A 24,498-nucleotide genomic window follows, 5' to 3' on the forward strand; every position below is an offset into this window, starting at 1 on the left:
TCACATGAGCACAAATTACATACATACACAAGGCTGCATGAGAGAGAGAGAGAGAGAGAGAGAGAGAGAGAGAGAGAGAGAGAGAGAGAGAGAGAGAGAGCAATGCACAGTGGGAGACTAACAGAGTGCGTGAGAAAGAATAAGAGCATAGGAAGAGAGGGACAGAAAAAGAAACAATGTCAGAGAGAGAGAGAGAGAGAGAGAGAGAGAGAGAGAGAGAGAGAGAGAGAGAGAGAGAGAGAGAGAGAGAGAGAGAGAGAGAGCGCGAGACTGAGGCTGTGTCCTGAGAGCTGCATGCAGCGTCACTTCTAATCTGCACTCGCAAGGATGCGAGACAAACAGGCGATGCTCCTCCTGCGTCACACTGTTCGTTTGTTTGGATAAAGACACGCCGAAGCTCTTCGATGTTGAGACGATCATTTAGACAAAATCTCCTCTCCCCCACGCCGCCTGTTTGTCACGCTCTTCCACCGCCTTAACTCTTTTCTGGCAGTTTTGGTGGAAAGCGCCACTATATCAGTAGGTGATGTCAGAGCTCTGGTCTGAAACATGTGGTCCGAACACCAGGACTGCTGTTGGTGCCAACCTGCTGTCCACAGCATTAGTAAGAGTGGAACTTTCAGCAGGTGCTGCACCCCTGCCCTTTGATAACCATCATCCCAGATTGTTCTCGCCACGTTTTATTGTGATTTCCACCAAATTGTTTCAGTATTAGTGTCTCAAAAGGTCTCTTCAGTTTGCGTGCTGGGAGTCAGCTAAACTATGCTGATAATGAATGAAAAAGTGGTTGATGCATTATTTATCTTTAGAGGAACACTCAACTTACACATATACAGCACATCTACAGTGCTCAATGTATCATTTATGAGTATTCAATGCTTTTAGGGATTCACATGCTTTTATTTCTTTTTTTTTAATGTTACTGTATACTTTGAAAAATAAAGTTGTATTAAGGGATGCTAAACATGCTGTTTGGACCAATGTCTACACAGGAAAAGCAGGGATAAAGTAAGGAAGTGAGTTCTGTAAGTATGTGATGCAGCCAAAGGCAAAATAAATGCAGTAACACCAGAAATTGAGCATTGGTGATACATTCTTTAACAAGACATTTATTGCAGAGGTTCCTAAGCAGGTTGATCTGGGAGAGACGAAAGGGAAAAAACCACGTCCCTGGTTAAGTCCTGACTTGTGTTACTATCTCCACTGAGAGATAATAGTGGTGAAAATAAAACACATTAGAGGATTTTTTTTAATAATTTCTCAAATTGGGTTAAGAGTGAAATACATTTTTGTGAAATACACAGTAACTATTCCATATTTTCTGGCAACCGTGGCTACATTTAAATTAATGACTTAATATAGTTTGGGGAATTTCTTCATCTAGTGACCGGAGACACTTTTCAGGCTTACTGCATCAAAGGCAGCTGGCAAGTACTGAATGATCCACATCTAAACTATGGCTTTGCTGTTACTAATCCTGTATGCATGCTGAAAAGTGAAATTAATACGAGAAACAAAATGAGCGCTCCTCTGAATAACTCTGTAATCCCACATCTGGGATACCCTCATTAAAAAAAAACGGTTTATTTACAAATACAACAGTAAATGACAGTGCTGTAAAGTTCAAAACCATTTATGGATGCAGTTGTTTTACTGCACCTGACCTGTCTGACTGTCTGACCAGCACTGTAGGAGAAACAACAGCATTCCTAAAGGATGAAGACAGTCAGGATAGACAGGTCTGATGAAAAGCCTTTTCAAACCTACACGCATGTTTCCCTTCATTCCTCCTCCATTCATAATCACAAGAGGGGTGGAAAAATAAATATTTACAAAGAGCTGTTAGGCATTGTTGAAACATTTGCAGGGATGTTTGATATGAGAACTTTTTATTACAGGGGATTTCAAAACGACCAGAAACGGCAGGAACATTTCACTCAAGTGCATCATCGCTGTTCTCTTAGTCATATCGTTGTGAAAGCACTTCATTCTCGCTGTGACTCGCCGTTGAGACACTGAGGTGGGGCTTGTTCAGTGGTCAACACAGACACACACACACACAGGGTACAATGTGGGAATCTGGCACACAAAATTTCACTTCAGGGACTTTGCATTGGCCAATTTTAAAAATATCAAAACTAAAAAAAGATCAACACCAATAACAGAGGAAATAGAAATTAAATGGTACAAGGGCAATGAATGCAAGTGCAAAAGAGCAGACGGGAGAGAATTAATTGATCAGGTAGATGAAAGTTATAGCTTTACAAGATGAGTACTGTGGGGGTTAGAGGGAGAAGGAGGAAGGTGTGTGTGTGTGTGTGTGTGTGTGTGTGTGTGTGTGTGTGTGTGGAGGGGGGGTTAGATAAAAGAGGGGGATGAAGAGACTGATGATGCAGGGAGCAGTGTGTCACCTGTGCAGACTGGGTCTGGTCCAGAATCTCCTCAAACCTCTGGTAGTCCTCGTCATCGGGCTCGGCGCCGGAGAGCCGTGCCGCCCGGGCCATGAAGTACGGAGGAAGCTCTCCTATCGCTGTACCGGCACCCTGCTCACACAGAAACACAAACACACACATGGAGTTTGTTAATTACTGCTGCTCAGCCTTTCAAAGTTCACTGTTTACAGCACTCCCTGGTGTTATGTGCTTCTGTATACTGTTTTGGCAACACAGGCTTCTGTCCCAACATGCCAATAAATCTGAATTTAACAGAATTTAAGATTTTAGTTGTTATGTACAGTACAGGTTGTTACTGGTATCAATTTTATTTAGAAGCTGTGGCTGATTTTATTGCTTAAATATATATTTTTTATTATGCATTTATTATTTATTATTAGAGTAGTTTAGTTGTAAAAATTATATATTTCTCTAAATATCATGCTAATTACGATATCAACCACGTTACCATAGTTCCTGTGGAATATAAATATTCACTATCCATTGGAGCTTGCACTAATGGGAATAAAACGGAAAGGATTTACGAGGACGAAAATCCCACCGATTATGAAGCGATCATGGACACATAAAACACAAGCCCAGGGAAGGTGAAAAACCAGATGCAATTTTTAAACAGCATATCAACACACTGCACCGCTAACTGCTCTGTTCAAATCTACTTTGGACATGTGGAATGCAGTGTTTCTGGAGAATTTAAGGAGTGCTAACAAGCCCAGGGGTCTAAAGGAACCAAGATATCAATATCTGACAGCCAAAAGGAGCTTGCAGCTATAAAGCGAGGGGAGCAAGTGTGATTGAGAGGGGCTTAACAGGAAGAAAGCGGAAGTGATTTGAGGGAAATAAATCCTCAGCACTTGGTCGGTTCACCAAGTTCATACCGCCAAAACATGAGGAGAGGGTGAGGGCTACAGACTTAATTAGCACAATGAAAACAGCCGCCAAGAAATGCAGTGTTTTTGGAGTTGCTCACAGCTCATTACTTTAATGTTTCCAGGCACAGAGGGAGAGTAGGGGTGCAAGGGGGTTGAGAGAAGATGCTAAGGATACAGTCGGTGTACACTACAATTACAGATGGCATATGGATTATTTCCTACATCCTATGATACCCAGCAATGGAAAAAAAAATGTAATTCAGTTGTTTAGATGAAACACACACCAAATCACAGCTCCAATCTCTCTCCTAGAACATAACTAACTAATCACAGCCACATTACTTGTATGTAGCTGGATTGCTGAGCCAGAAAATGATTAGTGGGTAGTTAGCAACCATGGCAGCGACAACAAGCCCAAACAATCATTCTCAGGAGGCGGTGCTATCCCAAATCCTGGCAGACTGCATTTTTAATCTGGACACCCTGTTCTCTTGTTAACACTGCCGTCTTTGATGAAATCTGCCAGTTTCTTTTTAATAATGGAGACGTGCCCTAATCTCCCTGGCAGCTGCTCCATTCAATAGCTGTGCCTCTGTTTGTGAGCGTGCATGCGTCTGTGTGTGTGTTTGTGTTGGGGGCACTGAAAGACGTCCACCTGCACAGTGGTGGTGTTTGAAGTGCAGCACTTAACGGAGCTGCAGTAGTGGACAGAGAGGCTTCAAGAGGAAACAGACAAAGAGACAAAGAGAAAGAGAAAGGAGAGAGGAGGAGAAGAAGAGGTGGTGGGGAGGGGAATGTCTCATCACCAGTTTATCCAGAAGATGGGAGGCTGGCGGGAGGAGGAGGAGGAATGCTGGCGTGAGCGCTTTGAAACCGTGGTTGCAACAGGTGTCTCTAGCTATAGAGCTGACAAGCCGAGGCCGAGGCCATGCCTGGCTGGGGTTACATGGGTGTGGTGGTGACTGTGTGGTGGGTATCGCATGGTAAATACAAGGGGATTGGGTGGCATGCATACACACACACTCCTATATCACACCTCAGAGGATGGTGCTGCTGCTGGTGTGGCTGCAGCTTGGCTCAGAGAAAATGTAAGCCAGAAAAACTAACACGGTGTGTCAGCAAATCAAACACACATGCTTTACTGACGTACAGGATCGGTGTGCCTGCACACACACACTAAATGTAGATGTATTACAAGGGAGTGTGTCTCATATAACGATATAAAGACATTATAAGATGTGAAAGCTAAGGATCACAGTATAATTAACGACATAATCATTCTTTGATATTAGTTTATTATTAATATTTAGCTTAGCATGTAAAGAAATGGTTAATGTTAGGGTTAGAGGGTAGTGAATGAGTATCATCAATTAAAAGGTCTTTACCCAGTATTGTAGTGAAAAAGTGAAATGATTATTCAGTTGAAACCCAAAATGTCTTTATTAGACGTGTATGTGTGCAATTTCCAATTTTGCATTTATAAGTGTGTATGTCAGTTAATGTATTACAAACAATAAGGAAGCCTGGGGGGCAATCACAGTATAGAGCAGGCTGTGAAAAGCCTTTCTGGTTCCTGTGCAGCTTCTGGTGAGGAACTGTATTTCCCCCTCACTTCCACATTATGCAGAACAGGGGAAACAGATAAAGAATCATAAAAGTCATATTGCGTGTCAGTGACCAAGTTCTCTTTTCTCAGTGTTTGGCAGTTCTGCCTTTCTCATGAAAAAGTTAACTGCCGGTAACAGTGGACATAAAAAGATACTGTAGTTACTGAGAAGTCTGTAGTGGAGTGTGACCTATAGATCACTGTGGCACATGTCTGTTCTGGTGCTTTTTGGTGCCGTGTGTGTGTATGTGTATGTGTGTGTGTGTGTGTGTGTGTGTGTATGTGTGTATGTGTGTATGCGTGTGTGTGTGTGTGTGTGTGTGTGTGTGTGTGTGTGTGTGTGTGAGACATAGTAGCCCAAGCCATTGTCAGCGGTTTCATGGTAACTCCGAGACGTGTGAGTCAATGATAAACCACCAGAGCCCCGGTCTAAATGTAACTACACACCGAGTTAGAAGGCCATTCTGTGTCTAACTCCAAGAAAAGAAACAAACAATGTTATTTTTATATATTTCTGCTATAAAGTGGTTCAATGTTTCTGTTCTGGCTCTGAAAAAAAAAGGTGGTAAATTGACAAAATATTTAATCTTTCTCAGCAGCCACTAGGCTGGTTAGAGGTGTGAAACCACGAACATTGCATGAGGGAAAATTCATGGTAAGAAGCTGGGGGTTTCCAAGCAAATTAGTTATCAATGAATACATTTGCATGCACAGTTTGATGCAAATTTTGATAATTTAAAGCTTGAGCCTTTACTAGTGGAGAGTGGAGAAAAAATTAACATGTAATCGACAGGGATTCTTGAAATAGGGTGCAAGGACCACAGAGTCTTTCACATAGTCAAAGGGAGATCTAAAAGATTTAAATATTTCTTTGTATTAAGATGTTAACAGAGACAGAGAATACACAAGCATGGCCAAGTTACACTACTACTTACACACCAGAGCACAAAAAATAAATGATAACTAAGAAAAAACTGATGACGGTGCCCTTTCAGTTTTGGTAGGTTTCATGTTTCTACAATCCTGTCTAATGACACCTTTCAAAACCCACTGGATAAATTCAAAAATGCATGGTGGTCAATGTGAAAACAACACTGTCTTAGTGCCTGAGAAACTGACATTTGGGAGATATGAGGTTTTCACCTGACAGCAACAATATTTCAAAGTACACAGTCGGAATACTGGTCTAAGCTGTGGCGAGTGTGCAAGGTCAATCCAAGCTGCGACTAAAACTGAGCCATGAGAAATGTTTATAAAAGCTTAGCTCTGTGCAGATCCTGCAGTTGGCTGCTCTTTAGCCGATGCTCCCTGCAGTATGCACAGCCGGTGTGTAACAGCCACTCACCCACATACAAGCCTCGAGACTGACTTTGGAGATGATGGTCCAGAGAGAGATGCTTCCCTGGATAACAGCTGACCCCACCAACCCGTCCGGCCCCGCAGCCTCCACGCCCACTTGGTCAGCATCAGAGCCCGGTGCCGGTGCGTTCTGCTGGGGACAGACTATTTGGTCCGGATAGGGTGGTTCGGGGAAATCCACCGAGCCACATTCATAGGCTGCCAAGGTCACCGATGCAATGTGTGGCCCCTGAGAAATAGACAAAGACAAAGACACAGGCGGAGGCAGAGGAAGAGGAAGATGAAAAGAAAAGGAGAAAAGAGTGAAAAATGAGTGGGAGTTGTGAATCCACCTGTTGGAAGTAGTTTTGAGTCAGAGGAAGACCCCTTAGCATAGGGAGAAAGTCACAGAGGTGAGTCAAATACTGATTGATAACGTGAGGGTAGTTATATGTGGGCCAGTATCTAGGCTGCGTCTCCTGTTGTTACTACAGCAGTGTAACTCTCTGAGTGGCTGTGCCTTCTGCTTTCCTTTCTGTAGGAGTTAAATAGGCCATCAGGAAATGGAGAAAAACATGCAACTTTGGTTAAGCTGAAGCGTTTTACTGCTTCATGCTGTTTATAGGCTACGGGAGAAGTGTCAACGGATAAAGAGTGGACGGCCCCGGGTGGAAACAATCAAGGATGGAAACCAAAGCTGGGGTGTAGAAAGCCTTTGGTGTACACACACTCACCACACACACTGTCTGTATACTCATTCACTCAAACGAATGTGCCTCAAAGACATGTCAAGAACAGCAAATGAAGAAGAAGTACTGTTTTATTAACACAGGAGATGATTCTCCACACCTTTCCCAGGTGACATGCACGTACACGAACAACCGAGTGCAGCCGTCTGCCCACAGGAGGGCAATAAATAATGAAGAACAGAGCAGCAGAAAAAGAACCAGGCTCTAAATACAGGCTCTCTTCAGACTGAGCTTATTAGTGTTTGACTGCTTCTGTTGTAAGAATCAGACATTAGCATACTTAAGGACCCGCAGTCTTTGATAGGGCCTGGTCTGGTTTACATTGCTGGCTCTTGTGTATTTACTCACTTCAATTATGCTTCCAGGGAGAAAACAGGAATCAAAGGAAGGAAGAGAGGTGCAGGTTGGATTTCTGGTGTGTAGTGAAAGTTGACTTAGCAGCCAGCTTTGTGTTTTTGTTCAAACCCTAAAACAAGTCATCCCAATATCCACAATACAGCTGAGTCAAGAGACTCCTTAGGCCACACACACTCACAATTAAACTCAATTACACAGAAATACCAAAATGTATAAGATCTCCATTTCAACAAACCTTTGGCATTTTGAAAAACAGTACCAGCATTGGTCATTGGAAGTCTCCTTTCTCTAATTGCACCTCCATTATTATAAACATGAGGAATTCCTCATTAAAAAATGTATCATACAAAGGCTGAATTTCACTTATTACACATGTTCTGATGGGTGAATTCATGTAGGACACCCGTTTTAAAGGGTAATTCAATTTAAAGCTACAACAATTCCTGTGAAAACTAAGCTATTCCTGCAGCGTAAGTTCACTTATCAAAGTCTGTTGTCTGAGAGGAACATGGAACTATTTGTTCAAATAGCCGTTGGCCGTTCTACACCGACTTGTTATGACAATAAGGTTCATAACTTTAACGTTAAGCACAATGTTTGATTAAGTTTTACACTGAACAGGAACCGGCCAGGAAGAAAAGGTCACGTAACTTTGCATTTGTAAGAACTCATGTTACGCACTGAACAATGATCTAGATGGATCTGAAAGGACGGAGATTATCAAACAAGTGAGTAACACTCGTGTGATCCCTTCAAATAAAGGAGATCCACAGAGTGGACGGATTTAAGCGGGCCCTGTGTACTCTGTCTATTCTATGTGTTTACACTCATACGTATGTGTGCAAGAATGGGTGCTCCCAGTGACGCACAGGGGCAGTTTGGCATTACGCAATGTAGCACCAAAGCAACGCAGCAAACCTGGGGTGGGGCTATAACTTCCGGAGCCGCACGGGACAAAGCAGGACAGGACAGAACGGGACAAGGAAGGGCACGACAGTGGCATGCGAGGCAACAGGAAACAGCAACGTCTTCTCTAGGAAAAATCCACTCCTTTTAGATGATACAGATTAGTTTCTATACAAACAGTATTAGTAAGCAGGCACAGTCACATTTACATTCATTATTTTAAAAAAGCTAATGTTGATCTTTGCTGATGTTTGTTCACATACATTTTCTTACTAAAGCAGAGGACATATCGCTGGAAAATCTTGAGTGACCCAGAGGGACAAGTCAAGAAACTCCCAGCACTGACCCAGTCAGACTGGATACTCCCCAGCCTCACATCCTCCCCAATGACTCTCAAGTGGGATCACACTGCCCTGACACACACACACACACACACACACACACACACACACACACACACACACACACACACACACTCCTCAAGCAGAATGTTTGTGTGGCCAAGAAACACAATATTCATCTTGCTCACAACTTCCAAGTCTAGCTCAGGTAATATGTGTTTACCAAACACACACAGACAGCCTGCCAACAGAGAGCGTTGCGTGACTCCGAGTGAGTACCTGCGCTCTCTCTCTCTCTCTCTCTCTCTCTCTCTCTCTTATGCTGTGTCACTGCTTCTCACCTTACACACACACACACACACACACACACACACACACACACACACACACACACACACACACACACACACACACCTAAAAAGGTATAGATAATGATTGATATAAGGGAAAAAATATAAACTACACAGTTTTTTTTTCCATGTCTGAAAGAGACCATTGTTCATTCTCCTACGCCGTTTACTGTTTACTATAAACAAAGCAGTGGTGAAAGTTTGTTGTGTGTGTGTGTGTGTGTGTGTGTGTGTGTGTGTGTGTGTGTGTGTATTTTAGCGCGCGCGCTAAAATAACTATTCCACTATTCCAATTGCTAACTGTGTTTAATTTGAGATTTGCCAAATGTTGACGATGTTTGAAGCCACTAAAATACACATCGGTGCTAACAGGGGCACAAAGTTGCTGTTTCTGACCCGATGGGGTCCAAGATGGAGGCACAGTGCTGGCATTCCTGTGGCGACCTGCAGAAACCAACGCCTGGCTTCCAGAATGAGTGTGATCCCCACTCCTGGATGTGAGTACATCCACACAGAATCTGGGAAAACACACGTAGTTTGGATCTGATAATAAAGACTCTGCCTGTGTGTATATGTGTGTGTGTGCATGTGTGTTGACAACATATCATCACTAACTCTCTAGTCCTCCTGTAATTCAATTGACGTCCTGAGCGACATCCTTGTATTCCAAAGTGGAGTTTTTTTTAATGCAGGAAGAGTTGCTTAAAAAAAATATGAAAGCCATTAGGAGAGCCAAAGTTCATTAAATGGCCTGTTATAACGTCAGCTAAAAGGTAGATATTAATGGGTAGTCATTTGGAATGTCAAGGTCTACTACAGACCTGCAATTTCTTGATGGTTAAAATGTTTTTCAGAACGATAAGTTAAAACAACAGAAGAGCAAAGTGAATATTTTATTCCCTGTCTCCCTCTGTAACACTAATCCCATCTGCATGGCGCTTCAGTGAAAGGTACCCTGTGGAGTGTTTCACCACTATTAGTGCAAAGGAGCATTATGTGTGCACAGAAGATGCAATTCAAGTTCCCACCGCCGATTTGCGTCATCCTGCCCTCCAACAGTTGGTAATGTTAGCGAGGAAAAATTAAGCAATGATTGATTGATTTGCAAATGTTTTATTAATAAGGAAATGCATTCAACACCTTCGTTAAACTGTTTTGCTTTTTGGTGAGTAACACTGAATAACACACAACTTTTGAAAACTACAGATGGCCCTAAAGCCCTACCCATTCTTTATCAGCCCTGTTACAACATAATAATAGCGTCACGCTCCTTAAGAAAGCATAAAAAAGGTGTTGGGTTACATTTGATATTCATATTAATCTATGTGGCCTCTTGAACTCAGGAGTTTGACATGATGGGGGTAAACTGGTAACAAATTACTTTTTATGTGCAGTAAATTGTTCCTATCATTGACAAGTGACAGGGATTGGCTATGAGCACGGCTAGTTGCTAAAGCACATGAGTGTGACGGAGCTTCCTGTCAGTTCCACAACATGAGCAAAGTATACATCAGTGAGCCCACTGAAGGAGGAAGTGAAAGCTGGTTGGCCAATAGCTGCTGCTACTGTCTCACACCTCCTTTAGTCCGAGGGATCCAGTGCAATTATATTTAAATAAAAAGTTCAAATAAAATTAAAGTCTAATGGAAAAAAGAAAAGGACACAAATACATCCACAAAAAAAAGCAAAATGCAGGTGTGTCTACAGGGGTATTACGTGTGCTCATGATTAAATACCTCTATTGAAAACATTGCAATTGTGACACATTTTCACACAAACAAATTTTTGTGTAATGCAATGCCACAGTTACAGTTTATTGAGGCCTGTGTTTTGTCTCTACTGGTGTGCTGGCGCCTTGTTACAAATTAATTAAGCTGGGAAGGAGCATGACCATGTAGGCATTCAATAACAAGCTTTAAGTTGAACATATTGTGTTTTTCCCACCTCAACATTTCTTTGTCCATAATGTAATAATTCTAGTTATACAGGGATATGATGGGTTTATTGCTGATTGTGAGGTTTGCTTCCGACGTGTGAAGCAGCTGAGTTTTGATTAACCTTTATTTCAGATATATCACAAACTTGTTTATCCAATCTTAGATGCGAGTCTTATGACTCAGAAGTAAATGTCAACCTCACTGATGACTTCATTCTTAAAACATTTTCTTTTCAATTCAGTGTTAAGTGAGAGGACTCAAGCCATTGTGATACAGAATGTTAAGATTCAGAAATTCTTATAATAGTCTTTAATTGTTCAACGTGATATATATATATATATATATATATATGTCTATATATATATATATGTGTCTATATATATATATATATATATGTCTATATATATATATATATATATATATATATATATATATATATATATATATATATATATATATATATATATATATATATATAGACATACTGGATTTATAATTCCTGTTTAAGTTTTGGCCATTACTGCATTAAAAAGATTTACACTTGAATTGTAATTCCTGTTAATTTTGAAGATTTTTTACCAAGTTCCTGGTGTACGATTTATTATCAGATTGTTTACAACAATAGTATACATTTACTTTAATGCATTTATTTGTTACATTGACTGTATTTAGACTGAAAAAGTCAGATTCCCAATGGGAGAAAAGGCACATGACAGTCAGATTCCAAGTGTGAGCAGTAGATTAGAAATACATTTAAAAAACACTGGTATATGTCCCTGCATGGTCTCCCAATATAAATCTGTATTGGGCTACATTTAAATTACCAAATTTACCAAAAAATGTGTTGGAAACTTGTAAAAACCCGAATTCATTGTTTATAATCATGAGGCCGAGCAGATGCAGTCCATAATCGTCCCTGTCACTAGCCACGGCATGTACTCCTGTTGTTAGTTCATGGCGGCAAATGTAGTTGCTTCCGAAGCCTCAAACCAGCCGTTAATGGGTGACCATGAACAGACCAGTTCTCAGTGACCACGACCACAGGACGGTCCAGTCATCAACAGGTCGCTGTGGTTGTCAAGGGCCATTTAAGCTAATTAGACATGGTCCAGCTAGCATAACCTGTTAACCGCTTCTTACAGTGGGAGACTGTGCTGGAGGCAACGCAGGACAAACATAAGAGGTCAGGATCTCTGAGGGAGGTAAGAGGACGCAAGACTTAGACCAGTGATGGAGCAGAGACAGAGAGGAGGGGTGGGGGTGTTTAGAAGTGGGTGGTAAGAAACCACACACACACACACACACACACACACACACACACACACACACACACAATGCTGGAGGTTTGAGGGTCCCAGTGATTTATCCATGTGGTTTCACCATATGACTCCATGTTCAGAAACCTCCCCCTGACTGGCAGATACAATCTGACCCCCCACTGAGCAATGGATTAGACACTCGAAAGATAACACTTCCATTTTGATCCAAAATATTTGAAACTGACTTTATACTTATCGTACAAGTTCGGGACTTACAGTGGCAAATTTGATAACCTCACTGTACACATGTTGAATGTTAAACTAAATTGAACCATGTTGTGTTTATTTGCAATGAATTAACTGGGTAAGAGTTCAAATTTGAGTAATTACCGATAAAACATGTTCTCACAGCCAGTTAATCTTTTCTTCTGGTAACCTTATCTGAACAGGAAACTACCAGTTCAAATGTGTAGGTGGCAAAGAACACATTTCTGAATGAACTTAAAAACACTCCAATATGCAGGGAAACAAAATGTTGGTCCCCATAGAAAGTCAGGCATGATCATAAGGGGCCTAAAGCAGCTACACAGACCCACCTGAGGGTGTGTGATGGTGTGACGGGGAACAGAAAAGCCTTGTGTGACCTTAACCTTAACACTTGCAGTCTGCCAGGATCACTCTGGTTTGATCTGGTCAGGTTTGGCTTGTTCTGGCAGAGTTGTTGGTGCCATTCCAGACTGGCTACACACTAAGCCCACTTTGGCCCGCGATTTGTTTCCTGTGGGCTGTGTGTGTGTGTGTGTGTGTGTGTGTGTGTGTGTGTGTGTGTGTGTGTGTGTGTGTGAGTGAATGTCTATCAGAGCAAATGGTTATTGTACTTGGTTTAAACAGGACTCCTGGGGCCTCCAAGACAGAGACAGACAGACGCATGCCTTGGATGGCTGAGGTGTGACAGCTCAGATTTAGATACCATTAGAAACCCCCCCCATGTCTCCAGCCTTATGAGGAAGAAGATGAATTACTTAGAAGTCATAGATGAAAGCATTTGTGCTGTTATTTATCCTCGTTTTGTTTTTTGGTGTGATGATGGGCATCAGATTTTCATTGTAAAAAATAAGGTGATTAAACAAGTCTCAATTTACACATACCTGGACTTTGTTTTCCTAGAAGACAATCTGTCTTTTAAACATCATATAGTGTCTTTTATGAAGGTAGATTTGTGTCTTTATTACACAAACAAAAAAATATGTTTTGAAAGCAAATTTCTCGCACTGCAATCAAAAATCAAGTTTGTAAGTGAAAATATATAAACTGAGAATAAATTATTTGTTAGTTTTGCTTATGAAAACAAAAACCTTTGCTTTCAAAACCAAAAGTTACGGTTTCAAAACCAAAACGTAAAGCTACGAGTTTAGTTTGGACGTAGTGGGCGGGGCATACGCTGTTGAATGAGCCAGGAGTTTCTATTGGTGGGTTCGACTTGGATCCCGGCATCTACTTCCACTGTAGAGGTTACTGTGATGAGCGGCATATCATGGAGGTAAGTTGACATTATATTGCTCTGTTAGCACTTCACTTTGTTTTCATGTTGTTAGTGTCGTAGAGTCTCTTTTTTTAAAGAACGACATGAGGTGTTGTTGACATGAAGCTTCACTTTCTGCGTGCATGTAACGTAAGTCAAACCCACCAATAGAAACTCCTGGCTCATTCAGCAGCGTATGCCCCGCCCACTACGTCCAAACTCAACTCGTAGCTTTACGTTTTGGTTTTGGTTTTGAAACCGTAGCTTTTGGTTTTGAAAGCAAAGGTTTTTGTTTTGCAACCAAAAATTATAGTTTCATAAGCAAAACTAACAAATAATTTATTCTCAGTTTATATATTTTCACTTACAAACTTGATTTTTGATTGCAGTGCGAGAAATTTGCTTTCAAAACATATTTTTTTGTTTGCATAATAAAGACACAAATCTATCTTCATAGTCTTTAAGGTTTCTACTATGGACACAAATGCTGTTTTTCTTTTGCTGCAAGGAAAAAACTTATTCATGTGACACTTCTGTCGGCAATTGACTGTGGTAGTATTTTATATATGCATGCAAGTCCATCTCCCTTGACAAAGTTAGATTCAGTGTATCATGCTGCGTTACAATTTGTCTCTGATTCGGGTTTCCGCACACATCATTGCAGTTTGTATGAAAGAGTTGGTTTGTCTTCCTTCTACAACCTTAGAATTAAACATTAGTACAACCTCCAATCATGCAGACAAATTAAGTATGTCATTCATAGAACCCGCACAGTTTTCGGTGAAAGCACTTTAAATGTTTTTGGACCCTCATCTTGGTGTGAGATACAGAGACAAAGGATAATCTGACCACTGAATGTTCTTGTCCTGACACTGAATGATTCATGACTCAATTCTTTGGTTGATGTAACTTGCCGTTATTTGTGTTTTTATGTGGTGCTTGTGTGAAACTTTTACTCTGCCCTTATGGCCAAGACCCCCCTTATAAATGGGATTCAAAATCTCCATGGAATTATTTTGGCAAAATAACGCTTTAATAAAAAAATTAAATAAAACCCAGAGTTAGAGTCCCTTCACAAGCAGCTGCAGATCCATAACTTACTAGTGTAAAATTCCCCACCAACGTATCTTCATGGTACATAAGTAATATTGCCCATTCAGTAGTGGGAGCATCAAATCCAAGCAATAAAGTTCTGACACACTATCTAGATGTAGTTAAAAAAGAATGGCTACAGATTGAATTTAAGAGGTGTTTAAGTTCAAGCGAGAGATCGGTTACTGCCCGCCAGTGGTGACTCAAGAGGAGCTTTTCAAAGAAACTGAACATAATCCTGATGTGTCACTCATGAACCAGGTAACATGTATGCAAGGTATCAATTCTCCCTTTGGTGAACAGAGGAGTGACTTTGCTATGTTGAGTCATGTTTGTCACAGAAATTCTGAAGGAATAATATGTGTATATATACAGTAAATCCACACCTATCAGAGTAAATTCAACACTTTCTGAAGAGCCGACCTGGAGCATTATCAGCTTTGCGGTCATAAACAGCTCTCTAATCAACACTTGTCAGGTGACCCTTATGAGTAGTGGAAAATTTAGTACAGGTCACACCGACAAGCACGACTGTGTGAGTCACAACTCAAACAAAGCAACTAGGTTTCTGTTTATGTAAACGTGACGGTGCCCCATTGTTTGCTTCTGGGGTTGCAGCAAGGCTCGTCACTGTAAAAGCCACACAATGGTCAGGTGAGCGAGGGGTAGTGTTCCCAACACACACACACACACACACACACACACACCAGCCCTTTGTCCAATACCATGCCATGCCATGACCGAGTTTCCCTCACCCACATGTTCTTGTCAGACTGTGAGTGTGTGGGCGGACTGCACTTAACTGTGTAACGGCATATGAGCGGGAGAACTTTAAGAACCTGAGCAGCAGCGTGTGTGAGTGTGATATTAACAACAATGCAGGGACAGTGTTGGAAAGCTACACACTCCAACCCGCTCAGCACTTACAGCGATAGTTGGGGCTGATTAAAGCTGTGCACCTGGTAATTGTCAACAGCCAAAATTTAATTTTAGGGGGTTTGCTGGGGGAAATCTGTATATTCTACACAAACCTCCTCTGCAACCTATAATTTAGTAAACCTAAAAGAAACTGAATAGAGAAAACTATGGCATGTTCCACTATTTAGATAAGCCACTGGTTTGGTTGATTTTTTGAAAGACAGGGCACTGTAAATCACGAGTTATAAACACACTACAAACAAGGTTTGTAATCTTATAGAATTGCTTTTGTTTTTTCCCCAGTGGCTGCTAAAATTCATGCTCCCAGAGAGACACAACATGTACACCTCTCACTCAAAAAACAGCTCAAAGCCAGGACGGAGAGAAAACCAGACTACCCTAGTTGTTATTATGTAAACAGCAACTTCTATTATAATGACTTTAATTCTTTGTTGCTGTTGATTTAACGTTGAGCACAACAATTATCATGCTGCCCATAATGACTTAATGGCAACAGCCATTACTGAAAGTAATTTAATGGTGGATGACTCAGATGAGCTCTCTTCTAAAATATTTACAGCATTCCCAAGCTTTCAAGAGTTACACTCATCGCTAACCCCATCTCAGTGAAAAGAGGATTTATAGAGGGCAGTGACACTAGTTGTCACTAGAAAACCAATACTTAAAAACTTAAGTGGGGATGAAAGCCATTGCCACTCATAATTGCGATCTTCACAATCATTATGACAGATACATGCGCAGGTGCAAGACTCTCAGTGTGTGTACTGATCCTCTCCTCTACAACCCAGAAATCAGATCGCTCCAGTGCTCCTGCATGATTTTATTATTTTCATGGTCTGTATTCTAAGCACCCACCCACGACCTCCTCCCTCAGAGCAGCTGGATAAAATACACTTCATGGTGTGCCAAGAAGTGTGCTTTTTTTTGTCTTCTTCTCCACGCCTGAGTTGCAGGGATTTATCTTTCTCCAATAGCCAGTCCCGTCTGTCTTCAATGACCTCCGGCAGTCTCAGCGGGACAAAGACACAGACAGTAGAGACAGGGCAGAAATTGCCCGTCAGTTAACAGGAGAGCTGCCACTTCTGCTCTGGTTTCATTGACTGGGATGGTTTGTATGTTACTGGCTCTGCCCTCTGCCCTCTGCTGGTGGCTCTGCAGTACTCTCACAATACAATGTTCACAGCTTGGTCCCGCCAACCACTAAGGATGTGTGCTGTTAATATGTCAACGTGTGTGGTCATTTATTTCCAACAAAACACCTGTTAGCGGTAACAGATTGTCACATCAGTCTCTCAGACGTTAAAAAGAAACCTTGCGTGTAGCATTGCCCAATTGAATGAAGTCAACACTGTGTTGGGCAGAGAAAAATGTGACCACACATTTACTGAAACTGGAGGAAATTAAAAATTGCTTCAATCTAGTAGTTATGTTCTTTAAAGAAGTCAGGAAAAAGGTTTGGGACACATGATGACAACTAGAAAGGTAGGTGAGGTCATATGACAACACAGAGTCACATGTTATATCAGGTAAAGAAAGCACTACAGAGGACCTTGATGGTTATTAGACGTGGTAGTATTCACATCTTTCTACATCTTACAAAAAGGTGGGAATTACAGAAAAAGAGCTTATGATGTAATGTACAGTGAAATGTGTGTTAGTAGTTTTATGGTTCACTATGCTCATCATTAATCTGATATATTGGAGTCTCTTTAATTTTCATTTGCCATAGAGACAATACATGTATCTTCAGCTGTAGCCTTTATGTGAATACAAATATTGATACTTTGTATTAATTGAATGATACTACATGTGGAAGTATTTCAATTCAAGTCTGCTCTTAATTCTTCTGGTTTATCAACATTTTAAAACCACTGGCACCCTCTACTGACTGTTAATAGTAATGAACCGGCTCAGTTACAAACACCAGGTGCAGTGAAAGATTATTATGGTGAACAAAGATAATCAGGAATGACTGCAAATAACAATGATTGTCATCACCTTTTTAGTTACAGATTATTTTCTTGATTATTCGTTTGGTCTGTAAAATAAAATTGAAAAATGTCTATCACAAGAGCCCAGGGTGACCTCCTCGGATGTCTTGTTTTGTCCGACCAACAGTCCAAAACTACAAGGAAGTCTGTTTACTTTCAATGAAGAACAAGACATTTTTGCTTAAACCAACTTTATCAATGTTTAATAATGAACTGATTATCAAAATGGTTGCCGTTCATTTTCTGCCAGTCAAGAAATTGTTTAATTTATTTTCCAGATTGTACAATCAGGAAAATGCAATGAAAGTGTTTCACCAAATTATGAACTGGATGAGAAGCTGTGAAATAAAAGTTAATTGTGCCTCTTCTCCCCTGAGCTGGAGTATATCTCTACTGGTTCACTTGTACGCCAATTACAGAGTAACAGTGGTGGTGTTGTTTCCAAATGTCGACATGAGGGTAAATCAAAGTCAAAAGCTGGTAAACATCGAGGCCCACTTTAGTTCTCATTTCTAGCATATTATTAAGTCCTATGGACAGGAAGGAAGTCAGTGCCAGTAAGGTCAAGCTACATGTGATCTAATCCAATCACTGACCCAAGTCTGCTGGTACTCACCACTGTTCACCGACCACAGAAATTCTAAAAACTATTTTTGTCAGAAATCAAAAATATCTGTCAGAACCCAGAAATGAACAACATCACTGCAAAATCTCAAAGCATCAACAAAAAAGATGATGTGTAATTAGAATTCTCTGAGGTCAGCTCTGTGCTTCTTACTTGTGGTTTGAGCTCAGAGTTGAAGAGAGGATTTAGATACTCGATCAGACAGGGTTCTTTACATAAAAACAAATATAGTTAGAGTTATACATAAGGCCAATAATAGGCTACACTTTTATCTAAAAAATGAAAATCAGCCGATGCCTTTAACATCTTGAAAGTAATTAATGGTAGTCACTGACCACAGACTATTTAAAAATGTATTCATCTTTTGTTCCGGTGTGGACAAGTTGTAATGTCATCAACAGATTATTGTTTGTCAGTCTGTAAAAGGCTGTAACGTTTAATTTGCTTAATGCAGTTTCAGAAGTCCATTCTGTGGGAAACACATAATACTTAAAAGTGAGATTCTTCATATCCAGAGGCATATAACATAACATTTTGAAAAACATTTTTTTGAATATCCACACCAAAACATCATGTAGCCTATCAATAGTTAAAATCCAAAATATCTGCCCCAGTATCGGCCTTTAAAAAGCCATATCAGTCCAACTCTATAAAAAATGCACAAAAGCAGTTCCAGCAAAGAGCACCAAGTTCTGTCATGAACCCAATGACACCACAAGCTGCAGTAGCAGCCATGCTCACTAGATGGCGATATCTTACACTAAAACCTCATGAAAAAGTGAGCTGGGTCACTAAGGGAGAGTAGCAAAAAACTCTCAAATTACATTTGGGAGCAACATAGTTTGGCTTTTAAAAAAATAGCAGAATAGAGGACACGCACTTCACAGTTTCCAGTTCAGCTCCGCTGGGCAAGGGCATACAAGTGCTACAGTGGACTCCCTGATGACAGATGGACTGAGAGCAGTGAAGACTAGCAGATGTTTTGGGACCCTGATCTGATCAGCAGTAGAGACCCAACACCTCCCCACGCTCGAAACGGAGCAACAACACTCAGAGGCAGAGAAGAGTTTGGGTAAAAACAGAAAAGAGGAAGGGGGAAGGAAAGGGGGGAGTAAAAGTGGGACTGTATGCAGAGGAAGAACATTAAAAGGAGAAGGAGTAAGGGGATTGAGTGTAAGAGAAATGGAGAGTGAGCAACACAGTGGGGAGCAGGAGAGCAGGGAGAAAGGAAGGAGAAAGAACTCAGAGAGGGGGGGGTTGTTTTTATCCTCATGTGCACTCAGTCAGAGGGGTTAGTGAGTGCGATTGTTCCTAGACTGTCTGTCAAAACAGTGTGACTACCACAGCATCTATTCATCTCCGCCCCACTCTGAAATGCACACACTCACAAACCCATACTAACTCACGTATGCATGTGCAAATGCCAAAGGAGCCTCCAAAAGCTTTCAACGATGCTCTTATTAAAGCCTTAGCAACAACCCAACAACAGCATAAACACAGCCTTTTGAGACCTGCGTCATTGCACCACCACCATCCACTGTGTTTGAGTTCCAGCACCGTCATAAACATGCACAGGCAGGTAAATAACTGCACTGTGAAAGTGGAAGGGAACTTGTCATGGAGTCACAGAAAACATTGTCTTACCAGGTAAAGAAGGAAGGTGTGCAGGCCGGTGCCAAGACCCACCGAGGAGAGGATGCCCAGGCCGACCCAGTAGGCGCACCACAGCGTCTTCTTCTCCATGTAGCGCACATACTGCACAGAGGCCAGAAAGAGGGACGGTTAACCACATGGCAGAGACACATGCACAGAGTGTGAGGAAAACAAGTGGGAGGGGGGCACAGAAAGAAGAGGGGAGGGGAAGAGATGAGAGTGAGAGAAGGTACAAGAGTGAAAGTGTGCAAAACAGAGAACAGAGGGCACTTAAAAGGGTGGGTGAGGGCAAGTGAGTGGTAGAGAAAGAGAGGGAGAAGAAGAGAGTGAGAGAGAGAGACCTTTAGAGACAGAGGTTGTTGTTGAGTTTAGAGGACAGAGCCGTAGGGTAGGAGTGTTCAGCACGCTGACAGAAGAACAGCACCATTATTCTTTTTGGTGACAGCCAGCTCTTACACAACTAGTAAAGTAAGGCAAGCCAAGATCTCTCTATCTCTCTCTCTTTCTTTCTTTATGCTATTCTTCCTCCAGTACAACCGCCACTATCACTCCATCTATCACTCGGTTTACACCTCCTCCCTCGAGCCAAGGCAGGTCATTTTCAGGAGGAAGCATGGAGTGCGTAGATTACGGGAAGAAGGGAGGGGACTGAGGGGTGGTGGGGATCGGGGGAGGCTCTGACCGAAGACTCCATTTCCCAGGAAACCCAGCAAAACAAAAACACCACATACTGCCCCTCTTTGCTGGGAAGTGCAGTGACAGCTATGTGTAGTCTAGTTTTTGAGAACTGATTACACAACTTCTGAGGCTCTTTTAATAACATTGAAAAACGTTTTATGGCAAAGGGTTTCAAAATAATACAGCACATGTAAGGAAATATACAAAAAGTGGAAAAATAAGAAAGTGGAAGGGTTTTAGTCAGATCTGTAGCTGTTGTTTACAGCCACAGCTGCAGTAGTTTGCCCTATGGACATAAAAGATTAGCAGGTACAACTGGGCTTTGCAGGAAGTTAATAATTAAACTAACATGATGTAGGCACACTCACACAGGCACACACTTGTTAGAGAGGATGTTCATGAAAATATCCTCTCATATGAACTTGTGTTCCTGCAGTGCGAATCCCAATCAGTTATCTGAGCTGATACAGTGCATCCGAATACTTACTAATGTACATGCGATTTTCTTCGTTTTTTATTTTTAATAGATTAGCAAAAATTTCAAACAAACTTTTTTCACGTTATCATTATGGGGTATTGTGTGTAGAATTTTGAGGAAAGAAATTAATTTAATCTATTTTGGAATAAGGCTGTAACAAAACAAAATGTGGAAAAAGTGAAGCGCTGTGAATACTTTCCGGATGCACTGTAATCAATCAATAGTCCCTATATAGGACCTAAATAAACAGTAAATTAACTGCATTAACTATCACTTTTAAACTTTAGTAGTGCTGTTGCTGCTTAAGTGCCTTGCTAAAGGACACTTCAACCTGTGGACAGGAGGAACCAGGGATCAATTCACAAACCCTTCAATTAACAGACACCCGCTCAGCGCCCAGAGCTACAGTTGTCCCAAGTATGTGTATATTGCAATTAGTCTTATGGTGGTAAAAAACAGGGAGGAAACTGTAACATGCACTGTGTCACTATAAGGCAAGCAACCAGCACAGAAAGAAAAATTTATTAAAACATACCCTCCCTGATAGAGACCTAGACTTTATGATTTATGTCAGCCTAACAAGCTGGAAGACCTGAGTTCAGATGGTGACCCTCAACAGCACCCAAAGTAAGGTTATAATGTACTCTGGAAAATATTTACAGTATTCAGTCACCTTCTGGTGAGTTCCTTCAATACAGTAGACAATGGAGAGGAGGATAAGCAGGATCAGCAGGCCAAACACAGTCTGTCTTTGCTGCCAGAGCCTGGGTGAAGGAGAAGAAGAAAATGCAGGTGGAAAACAATGGGTTAAAATGTGAACGTGCAGAGGTGAATGGTAGACAAGACCGGGAGAAAGATGGTGAGTATGGAGGCCAAAGTGGGAGGGCCGATGAAAAAAGATGAGGAATCATTAGAAGCATGAGTGAGGTAGGATCAGTGAATGGAAAGGAATTATTTGAACGAGAATGGACATCACTTCTATTTAAACTTTGGGGGAAGAAACATCCGCTAAAATCTAATCAAGACGCTACAATTATAGGCTTCACAAACAGAAGCGGCATGTCCAATAGCATAATATAATAATCAATAATAGTCATGTGGGAAATACACTTAGAGGCAATGGGTCACATTGGGCAATAGGGCAAAGCTCCACCTGCTGGCAACAAAAAATAGCCTGTACTCAGTCATTTTGAAATTAATATAATTTTGGATTAATACATTGGGCTCATCCACAAAGCCCGGGACTGACTCTGACATCCCCAGGACAATTTCCTACCGGTGACTCCCCTGCACATCCCCTCTAGGTTTCTTACTTATATGCTCAACACTTTTACATTGCACTTACTGTACATCTCACTTGTTTATAGTCCCGTTATCTGTTCGTTTGTGCATTTTATTTTATATTTCACTTTATTATATTTTACTGTAGATTTTAATGTTTCTAGTTTCTGCACTGTGTTGATTATTTAATGTTAAGCACCACCCGTCATGTCAAATTCCTTGTATGTGCAACATACCTTGGCAATAAATGGTTCCGATTCCAATTCTGACTTGAGAAAACCGTAGGGCACTTCTGAAAGACTATGGTAACTGGGATCACTATGAACAATATGGATTATGTTTTACTGCACAAATTTCAAAGTGAGCCTTTTGAAGAAAAACTGAAGAAAAAGGGAATTGATAGATATATATATATATATAGATATCTATATATACAGTTGTGGTCAAAAGTTTACATACACTTGTAAAGAACATAATGTCATGGCTCTCTTGAGTTTCCAGTTATTTCTACAACTCTGATTTTTCTCTGATAGAGTGATTGGAACAGATACTTCTTTGTCACAAAAAACATTCATGAAGTTTGGTTCTTTCATGACTTTATTATGGGTTAACAGAAAAAGTGATCAAATCTGCTGGGTCAAAAATATACATACAGCAGTGCTAATATTTGGTTACATGTCCCTTGGCCATTTTCACTTCAATTAGGAGCTTTTGGTAGCCATCCACAAGCTTCTGGCAAGCTTCTCGTTGAATCTTTGACCACTCCTCTTGACAGAATTGGTGCAGTTCAGTTAAATTTGTTGGCTTTCTGACATGGACTTGTTTCTTCAGCATTGTCCACATGTTCTCAATGGGATTTAAGTCAGGACTTTGGGAAGGCCATTCTAAAACCCTAATTCTAGCCTGATTTAGCCATTCCATTACCACTTTTGATGTGTGTTTGGGGTCATTGTCCTGTTGGAACACCCAACTGCGCCCAAGACCCAACCTTCGGGCTGATGATTTTAGGTTATCTTGAAGAATTTGAAGGTAATCCTCCTTCTTCATTATCCCATTTACTCTCTGTAAAGCACCAGTTCCATTGGCAGCAAAACAGCCCCACAGCATAATACTACCATCACCGTGCTTGACGGTAGGCATGGTGTTCTTGGGGTTAAAGGCCTCACCTTTTCTCCTCCAAACATATTGCTGGGCATTGTGGCCAAACAGCTCGATTTTTGTTTCATCTGACCACAGAACTTTCCTCCAGAAGGTCTTATCTTTGTCCATGTGATCAGCAGCAAACTTCAGTCGAGCCTTAAGGTGCCGCTTTTGGAGCAAGGGCTTCCTTCTTGCACGGCAGCCTCTCAGTCCATGGAGATGCAAAACACGCTTGACTGTGGACACTGACACCTGTGTTCCAGCAGCTTCTAATTCTTGGCAGATCTGCTTTTTGGTGGTTCTCGGTTGACTCTTCACCCTCCTGACCAATTTTCTCTCAGCAGCAGGTGATAGCTTGCGTTTTCTTCCTGATCGTGGCAGTGACAAAACAGTGCCATGCACTTTATACTTACAAACAATTGTTTGCACTGTTGCTCTTGGGACCTGCAGCTGCTTTGAAATGGCTCCAAGTGACTTTCCTGACTTGTTCAAGTCAATGATTCGCTTTTTCAGATCCATGCTGAGCTCCTTTGACTTTCCCATTGTAGCGTTTGTGGGCGTTTGTATCCAATGAGCCCTATTTAAATAGCCTCAGAGAAGTCACCAGCTGTAGTCACTCATAATCACTCACAAGAAGTTAAGAGGCCATGCTATGAAGCTCATTTCATTGACACAACTTTCTAAGTCACTAAAATTGCTAATTCATGTTGCTGTATGTATATTTTTGACCCAGCAGATTTTGTCACTTTTTCTGTTAACCCATAATAAAGTCATGAAAGAACCAAACTTCATGAATGTTTTTTGTGACAAAGAAGTATCTGTTCCAATCACTCTATCAGAGAAAAATCAGAGTTGTAGAAATAACTGGAAACTCAAGAGAGCCATTACTTTTATGCTAACCTCACTATTACAGTGTATTTAAAGAGGCACA

At 41.2% G+C, this 24,498-nt stretch overlaps 1 protein-coding gene across 7 annotated transcripts in view; it reads right to left on the bottom strand.

Annotated features, from left to right (window-relative positions):
• Positions 1-24,498, bottom strand: part of LOC137880221 (vacuole membrane protein 1-like) — a 57,680-nt gene that overhangs the window by 29,007 nt on the left and 4,175 nt on the right. For 5 of the 7 annotated variants that reach the window (XM_068721445.1, XM_068721446.1, XM_068721449.1 and 2 more), the window contains 4 exons: positions 21,820-21,910; positions 19,982-20,092; positions 6,277-6,519; positions 2,412-2,543 (listed from right to left, as the gene is read on the bottom strand). In XM_068721445.1, coding sequence (XP_068577546.1) covers positions 2,412-2,543; positions 6,277-6,519; positions 19,982-20,092; positions 21,820-21,910 — 577 coding nt within the window. Of the gene's footprint in view, positions 1-2,411; positions 2,544-6,276; positions 6,520-19,981; positions 20,093-20,331; positions 20,357-21,819; positions 21,911-24,498 lie in introns of those variants that run through there. The other 2 variants (XM_068721451.1, XM_068721450.1) reach the window with 2 other exon arrangements.

This window comes from Cebidichthys violaceus, unplaced genomic scaffold (genome assembly GCF_023349555.1).
Source record: "Cebidichthys violaceus isolate CVI_PGR_0920_01 unplaced genomic scaffold, fCebVio1.0.p SCAF_27, whole genome shotgun sequence".
Taxonomy (NCBI): Eukaryota; Metazoa; Chordata; class Actinopteri; order Perciformes; family Stichaeidae; genus Cebidichthys; species Cebidichthys violaceus.